Consider the following 9,147-nt stretch of genomic DNA (forward strand, 5'->3'; position numbering starts at 1 on the left):
ATATTAATTTTCAGGCGCACAATTCTAGTGTGCTTGTCCAGTGCGATAATCCTGATTTGCAATTCGTCCCCCGAGATACTTAGCAAGGCAGCGTCATCAGTAAATCCGAGATTACTGACCTAGTCTCCACTAACCCTTACACCCACTTGTTCCCTATCCAATGTTCTGAATACATCTTGTAAACATGCTGTGAATAAAATTGGAGAGATTCTCTCTGGGGAATAATTTGCTTTCCTCTGGACAAGGGAATCACCTTAGCCCGCTTCTATGAACCTCTTTCAAAGACTTTTAACTATTAAAGTGAAGTAGCAGCAAGTCCAAACTGAATCACGGACCGAAAATACGCTGGAAATACCATGGGCGTCGGCATTCCTCAGTCTTTAATTCCACAATTACGGTCAAAGTATCTTGTTCCCTAATCCCAACGTCTGGTATCATAAGCATGGATTCGTGCTAAAAACGGGCGTTGAAACTTGCCCTAAAGTAGATGTTAAAAGCGTCAGAGCAATCACGGCGACCTCGTAGGGGAGGCTTTTGCGTGTCCGAGCAGGAAACAGTGGCCCGGGTGCGACGTAGGTAACAGCGGACGACGGCATGCTTGATGCTAAAGGGAACAAAGCGTGACGGTTAAGTGCACTCAAGCCTTATAGGTACCTTCTGGGCTCTATTCTCAAGCACGCTGCACCAGAAGCCGCGCTCTGCGAGCACAGCAGCGACGTCACCATATAGGTGCTCCCTCTTTGAGGCGGTATTGCTCTCTCTTTGGGGCGATGAAACTGGCAGCTTCTCTCATACGCAGGTGTTCTTAAAAGTTGCATGACGTGGATCAATAAATTATCTGTTCTCAACTTTGATAAACCACCCTACAGCGTTCCCGCGGGATGGGGAATCGCAGTTCACTGTAATTGTTCGCCGCTGGACTGGTTACAAGCGCAGGACTCACTAGGAACAGGCGGTCATGAGTGTGGTCGCATACATTTATTTCAGGTTTGTAAGGCCAGCTCAACGTGAAGTCGCCGGCAGCGTGCAACGGCCCAGGCTCGTGATCGTGATCATCGTGTTGCGCGTGGCTGGAATGAGGCCGCGCGCCGCTTATGGTGATCCAGGCGCACGCGGCTCAACACTTACCAGCAGCGCAACCCCAGTTTCAAGGCACGTTTACTTGCTATTGACGCCAGCTAACTTATCTCTCCCAGGGAACGAGATGCCACATGAAGCAGCTCGAGGATACACCAACCAGGTATACTTTATCCGACAATGTACCGTCTGCAACGTGGGGTACGACAGACTGGCAACTTACCGGGAGATTACACAGCACTATATGTTGATCCTACTGAATTTAAGTGCTGCCCACACTTCACTAAACAAATTGCCAACATTTAATCATGCAGTTTGCAATTAAGTACGTTCCCTCACCCCAGCTGGTGTCCCCAGCTGCTATCTCGCTAGGTACACGGACAGATGCATCTATCGGGAAACTTTTTCCAGTCATGCAACTGGCAGAGAACGCCACCCGGGACCACCGGTCCCTCAGAGCAGCCTGATGCGACGAAGACACGTGACATCCGCGCACGGTGCATCCGTCTTTAAAGGAGCCATGAAGAGAAAATACAACTTCGTTTAATTGGAAAGAACTAGGATTCAGTATATCACTCAGCTCCATTACAGCCACAAAAGATGTTTTTTAACGAAAAAAAAAAAGCAAGAAGTATTTAAAAACTCAAATTTTGCGCCATGGTGACGTGTTATGAGCAAGAATGACGTCATACGGGCCAACAATAAAACATAATTTTCAGTGCGTTAACTGCATGTTAGCATTCAAGTGATGCGGTCAAATGGAAGTAGAGGCCCCATTACAGACGTCCAGTCATCTGTCGTCGCGACACGTCAGTTAGGCGGCCACCAATCACACAAACAAGGTTCCGTGACGTCGTAAAAAAGTTGCGGGAAATTGGCTAGGGGGTCGCGACTGCTTCACACGTTTTCTTTAATATCTCCGTTATTTGTTCGAAGATTGCGATGATATTGGTATCATTGTTATCGGGGCTAAGCAGTCTTTCTAATAAACCCAACTTGTATTTTGTCTTCATGGCTCCTTTAAAAGGGATAACTATTAATAAAGTATGTTCTCTCTCTTTCTTTTTCTCTTTCTCTGGCGCAACGAGGCGACGACCAAGAGCAAGCTTCTTCATAATCATCATTTATTTTTCCCTTAAAGGCCCCTTTCGGGGTATTAAATAAGGGGGGGGGGGCAAGATCAGCAAGGAAGTTCATAAAACATGGTTATAAAACACACATGATTGACACATAGAAGCACAAAAGACACATTTTTACATTTTAGGTGGTATTTACACATAAACATACAAAGGTCATATTTCCACTTGTTAAGCGGTAATTGCTGTACAAAGAAAGTTTGAAGATAAACATTGCAGTGAATTAGGTACATAGTGTTGGTTCTATAAGCGATTGCACAAAGAAGAAAAGAGAATAAGTCTAAGTGCGGAAAAAACTGGTTAATTTCTGCCGGAATTTCTGTAAATCGCGCTTATTTACAATTGCATCGGGTAGGGCATTCCAAGCCTCAATTGCAGCTTGTAAGAAGGATTTGTTAAAGGACTTAGTGGTGCTATGTAAGCGCTGAAGGCTGTGGGAGTTAAAAAGGTGCCGCGGCGAACGGGTTGGAGGGTGCAGGAGTGTGGTGTGGAGGTATGGGGTATTAAAGAAAAGCGAATGGAAGAGACAAAGTCGAGCGATATTACGGCGGAGTATCAGTGCGGGGATTCCAATGGATACTTTGATGTTGCCGATTCTGTGGTGAGGGCTATATTTGGAAGCGATTAAGCGAGCGGCGCGGTTCTGCACAGTTTCGAGGGGGTTAATTAAGTACGCTTGGTGAGGGTTCCAGATGGATGATGCATATTCTAGTTTGCTGCTGACGAACGTTTCGCTGGCGAGTTGCACAAAGCAAGAGATCTTCTGATGAAGCCGAGGAATTTAGATGCATCAGCAGCAAGTTTTTCTGTGTTCGGACCATGATAAGTTTTTTGTGATTACAACTCCCAGATAACGGTATGATTCTGTTCAAGAGAGGTTGAAAGCGCTTAACGTATATGCATTGGTTATACTGGAACGTTTTCGTGCTATTTGCACGAGTTTGCACTCATCAATGTTTAGCTTGAATAAATTTTTTTGAGCACCACCTTTCTATTTCATTAAGGTCATGTTGAAGTAGTTCTGCATCGCTGTTGCATTATATCCGGTGGTACAAAACGCAGTCGTCCGCGAAGAGGTGAATGAACGATTAAATTCTGTTATGCAAGTCGTTTATGAAAATTAAGAAGAGTAGGGGAGCTAGTACCGAACCTTTTGTGTACTGAAACTGCACTATCTATATAAAATAGATCACCTAAGGCTGGAAAACTTTGTGAGATACGCAGAGGATCATCATTTACACAGTCAGCTATGAATAATGACACCGCTGATCACCGTTCTCCTAAAGATATTGAAGGATGCCGTGACGTGGAATGCCTTTTCAGGAGAGCCTTGTACTCCTGTCTTGCGCCGTCGGCGGTGAGGTGCCCGAAAACGCATTGGGACAAATCAAACTTTACCCACGTTCTCTAATGACGATGATGATACCATGATGATGATTCGCTTGGGATGTTAGGCACACACCCACTAAAGGGATAGTGCTAGTAATGGATAGTGTTGACTGGGTGAACGTTTATGGGCGAAGGCCCTTAGGGGCTCGTGCTGTCGGCATCTCCCGTTGCCGTCGTTTCATGTGATCACTGTATAAAAAACCGGGACACTCGTTTTCGAACCCCTCGCACTAGAACGTTTCATCTTCACGGGCAAAAACTCGTACTAAAAGAACACCCCGTGACATTCGTTTTCCAACGCCTCGTGCTAGAACGCTTCGTGCTTCAAAGACACGAGCCATTTACAGCAAACCTGCATACCTCTACCCCCCAACGGCTTCATCTCCGAGGGCAAAAACACCAATGCGCCAAGAATACGCTTATACAGCGCATGCTACACCCCTCCTCAGGTTTCACGTTAGTGGAGATGGCCCGGTTGTTTTCACGTGCTGTTCAGGCACAGCTCGCCCATCACAGCTGGCACGGGCGGGTGCGCGCAAGTGTGGCGCTCTATCAGGCCACAATGAGTGCCAATCATTATCGTCCCCCGCATCATGCCACATCGTAGGTGCGGTCGGTCCCTCTCGCCGGGCAGTTCACCTTCTAGCGCGGCATGGGTAGGCCGCGCGTGGTTTGCTGCGCGGAAAAGCGGGTAGCGAGCCGTTGAAAAACGTAAATGCGCCCCCTAATACCAGAAGAGTCATCTAGAATAACGTACATCAAGCATACCCGTCAAAGTTAGGCTCAGGGAAATTAAAGGGTTTCGCTTTGGTCGCTTGATAATCTTGCGTATTCATTTTGGTCATTGCGTTCTGAGTAAGGCCGTACTTTTTCGTTTTCGTTTTGCTGTCATAGCGTTTCTATTTTGGTCCTTTATGTTTTGACTGAGGTCGAGCATCGCTTGTACCGTTTCCGGAAGAAAGGGGTTCATTAGTTTTTAATCTATAACATACAAAGCGCGCTTTTCCACAACAAAATCGAATGGAGTGCTTCTGCCCAGCCTGTTTATATTAGTCACAACTGTGCAAAACACAGGCATATTTCTCTTTACTCTCAAGGTGGCACAGTGGAGGGCGGTGGTCTACCTACAGGGGTATATGATTGTGTGGTTCAATTGGCAAGGACGGAGAGTCTGGAGACTACAGAACGTTTGCGATCTTGCCGACTTGATTAAGCACCTGGAGCCAGTGAACAGCACACACTGCAAAATAATGGTCCAAGGTATCATGAAATCTGAAGGAGGAATCCGCAGCGACGTCCTCACAGAAGACAAGGATCTCCGGGAAGTAACCGCCTCCATTTAGACGTGCGTAATAATTGTGAAAAGATTAAAATAAATTGTTCGAAATGAACACTGTATATGTTGCTGTTATTTTGGCAGATATTGTGACTCGGTTAGTAGTACGATTCAATAGACAAATGCGTCTACGCAAATACATTATTCAACACCCCTGTCATCGTCACACTTCGAAGCAATGCCTAATTTAATTGGTAATTGCTAAGCCCACAGCAAGTGCCTGGGGATTTCCGACGCCGGCCACACTACCACATTTGGTGTGTTTTGTGTGTGAATACGTGCGTGCATGCTTGTGTCTGTGCCCACGTGCGATACAGCAAAGCTAAAAGCAGTTCCGTAATAGTTCTTTTCAAAGCACATGACAAAAGTGGCTCAGGATTATTACACCCCCTAATGCGAAATTTGTGCACAGCGCTAACTGCAGTCTTCTTGGTCACGGCGCAAATATGCTAGATTCAGGAAGTGATCGCGCGATAAGTGAACGCAGGGCGGTGCGCGCTACTGTACCGTTATGTCGCAGAGCGTCGCTGCCGCCGAACATGTTGTGGATTAATTTTGAACCTCCGCACTAATGTCAGCCATGCTGAGCATCCCCTTGCAAAAATTATCGCGATTGCTTTGAACGTTTATTAAATTTTGGCGAAAGAAGCTAACAATTTGTTAAGTTTCTATTGGCTCTGCCTATAGTGTTTCAACAGTTATTTGGCCACCGCGTTCCTATAGAAATGGGACGAAAAGATTCAATAAAGTTGTCCTACCAAATACTTATTGACACTCGATAGATTAACTCTATTCGCAACTCCAAGTTCCGCGACGCAGCCTGGCAACATCAGTCAAAACAAACAAAAAGGCGTCGCAAAACAGATCCACCATCGCAGTTTCGCTTGCTGCCGTACAAACATTCTTACTGCAGCGTTTATTCGCGTTGTTTTGGCGACGAAGCGCGCATAATTTCAGCTGACGATCTTATGTTGATAGGGCCCGTCAAAGCTCGGAGCAATGAAAACAGCTTAGGTCGTCGCTGTGTGCATACAAACGTCGGGTGTCACAGAGGAACCGCATCTCATTTCGCTGAAGATAAGCTGCCTCTTTATGGAGCCGGAAATCGTAGAAGGGCAGTGCTCGTACGCACCAGGGCTGCCAGAGAAGCGCAAGCACACCTTGCTGCGGCTCTCATACACTGCAACAGGTAAGACGCGCAGTTTCAACTACCCCTGTTCGGGCTTTGATAGAGCTTCGCAGTAGCCTCATGAATAATGATCTGGTGTGAGCACAAACTGCAGAAAAAATGTAAAGCTCTTGTCACTAAAGCGTAAGAGTAGAGCGAAGTTGGATTTCGCATGTCAAAGAAGAACCTTAACGGTGTGCGGTGGTCGTTCACCGGCACCTTTCCAAGCAAGGAGTAGCAGACGACGCGCCGAGACCGATCTCAACGCTACCGCATCGCCACCGCCTGGTCGGCGACAGACCCGGCGCGCGCCGCTGTGCTTGGAAGGCCGCGCTCTTTTCCAACTGACCTAATCTAAACATCCCCCTCGCGAGGGGCACGATCAAATACAGAGCATTTCCGGGGGCGCACGACGTTAAGTAGTTTGCTACGTTAATGTTGTTGCACTTGTGGCAACTGCTGACGAGAGAGCGCTCGTCAGCAGTAGTTTGAATAAGTCAAGGATATAAGGCGCGTTCGTAGCCTCCCATTCTATGTCGGCTTTGTGGCGCAGTGGGTAGAGCACCATGTACATTGCGTTCCGCCCGCAGGGTCGAGGGATCGAAACCAGGCGCCGGATAGTATTTTTTTTATATAGTCTAGGGGGAGGGGTGCGGACTACGACTACGGACGTCAACGCGGGTGACATTGTGAGTTACTGAAAATCTCTGCATTTAAAAAATATATGACTCGGAAGAAGCAGGGCAATAAGAACACTTTCGGCGTTTTGTTCGTGGCCTTTACGCTCGCATTGATGGCGCGATGTGCGCTTAGAAGAGGAGCATTCTCATATGGATAGAATATAGACAAAAGAGCGTTCGGAAAAAAATGCGCGACTCGTGTTCGATTGCATCAAGGCATATTTTTAGACCGTGCACTGTATTGTGTGCTGTCAAACTGCGTGAGCTGTGAGTGGGCTCCATCGCCCTCGCGGAGGCTGTATCTCGGATTGTTGCGAAAGACGGAAACGCCGTATGTTCGAGGTATGGACGTTCAGCTCGCCGATTTCTGCAGTATCGACAGGAAAGAGTGCCGATTTTTCATCACCAGCGGCGAAATGAACGACGATCGGCTTATAATTTAAACAGCCTTCCATGTCACAATAAATTAGCAATGAATTCAGTAGGTTTGGTGTGTTACTGTGTGTTATTCCCCAATTCCACCCGCTTTGTTTTTTGTTTTGTTTTTTTTGCTCACTGTTATAATACCTGCACGCCTTATGTTTGTTCGAAATCATCATTGTGATTTATGTCGCATTATGGTCACTTTGAATGATTTGAAACAAATATGTTGTCACTTTACAATTGTGTTGCACTAATATTTCAAACTAGTCAGTTTTATTCTCGTGTTTTGTCTAAGTATAGTTGACTTTCATTACTCCTACATGTTGTATAATTCAGCCACACATAAGGGTTGTGGCTTAACGTTTGTATGTTAAGTATGCTTGATCTCACGTCATCAGTGATCTCACCGCTACCTGGAAGGTTAAGCCACTTTCTGACCTATTCACGCTGTACAACATAGCTAGAAGTAAGTATCCTGCTATACTTAACTGAGCAAGTTGAGCAACCGCCTTTCTTGGGGTGTTTCGCAGTAAGCTGTTAAATTGACTTCTTATTTTTTGTATCGAGTTGTATGTAGTCTGCTACTGTAACAGCGTTTAAAAACTGGTGCCCTTGCTGAGGAATTTACGCACGATTCAGTGCCTAAAATCAAGTGGACTATTTCCTGCAAATAATAGAACTTTGAGTTAACATTGTTTATTCGACCAGCGCTTGCAGCCCTGCAAGTGCGGAAGGTTGAGTTAACAGGAGTCAAGTGGAGCTATTTAAGAATATTTTCTGTATAAGTCATCATCATCACCACCACCAGCCTATCTACGCCCACTGCAGGGCAAAGGCCTGTCCCATTAGCCTTCAATTATCGCGGTCCTGTGCTAACTGCGACCAATTTATCCCCGCAAACTTCTTGATCTCACCTGTCCATCTAACATTCTGCCGCCCGCTGCCACGCTTGCCTTCTCTAGGGATCCACTCTGTTACCCTCAATGACCAACGGTTATCTTGCCTTCGCATTACATGCCCTGCCCACGTCCATTTCTTCTATATTTCTACTAATATCTCGTTAACACGCGGTTGTTCTCTGACCCACTCCGCTCTCTTCTTGTCACTTAATGTTACACCTATCATCTTTCGTTCCATTGCTCGCTGAGTCGTCCCCAATTTTAGTTGAACCCTCTTAGTGAGCCTCCAAGTTTCTGCCCCGTACGTGAATACCGGCAAGATGCAGCTGTCATGCACTTCGGGGATTCTTAGCACCCTCTGCTGCGTCACAGGTCTGACCGCCGCCGTGGTCAGTTGCTTCGCAGCCACTGGAGACTTAGGGCCGTGGGTTAATTGGCATAATCATGGGAGGTTGTGGCCACTGCTACACCAGGGTGTCCAATCCCGCTCTGGCGATTAAAACCTCAAAGGGTGACATTAGGCGTAACAATAGGCTTTGCTTGGGTAGCTTTAACTGGGAGTTTACGATGTGCAGAGCAACGTCGAGCTGCGGGGATCAGCTGGTCGTGCTGTGTCCAACTTATCCTGCTGCTCCTGAACCTCAGCGCAAGGCATTTATAAGCTGTAAGATCTGGGAGGCTTCACGAAACGGGCTTCACAAACAGGCTTCGCGAATATTTTGAAATCCAGCATATGCAGGCTGTGCTTCCACCGTAGGGAGTGAAGAATGAATTCTAAAGCTCGGACGAGAAACAGAGGAGGCAATATTTCGTGGTGAAACAACAAGAAAATTACTCTTTGTTAGCTCCAAGAAGTGGGCGCGTGCTACAAAAGGACCGCCGAGTCGTGCGGCTGGCCTGCGAGCCACGACGCGTGGAGACCGCATGCAGGCAGGAGACAAATCGCTGGTAGAGCCTCCGGACGCTCCAGCGGGAACCGGGCGTGTAGAACATGTCCGAGCTCGCGGTGTCGTCCTCGTCTTCCCAGTTGCTTTGGGCG

General features: G+C 47.0%; 1 protein-coding gene across 1 annotated transcript in view; it reads left to right on the top strand.

The window, feature by feature from the left end:
• Nucleotides 1-8,746, top strand: part of LOC144161594 (uncharacterized) — a 77,910-nt gene extending 69,164 nt beyond the window's left edge. Inside the window, exon 5 of the mRNA XM_077692236.1 lies at nucleotides 8,684-8,746. Within this exon, the coding sequence (XP_077548362.1) occupies nucleotides 8,684-8,746 (63 nt within the window). The remainder of the gene's footprint in view (nucleotides 1-8,683) is intronic.
• Nucleotides 8,747-9,147: the final 401 nt, after the last annotated feature.

The sequence above is a fragment of the Haemaphysalis longicornis genome, unplaced genomic scaffold (assembly GCF_048455015.1).
Source record: "Haemaphysalis longicornis isolate Haplotype H1 unplaced genomic scaffold, Haemaphysalis longicornis Haplotype H1 scaffold_12, whole genome shotgun sequence".
Lineage (NCBI taxonomy): Eukaryota > Metazoa > Arthropoda > Arachnida > Ixodida > Ixodidae > Haemaphysalis > Haemaphysalis longicornis.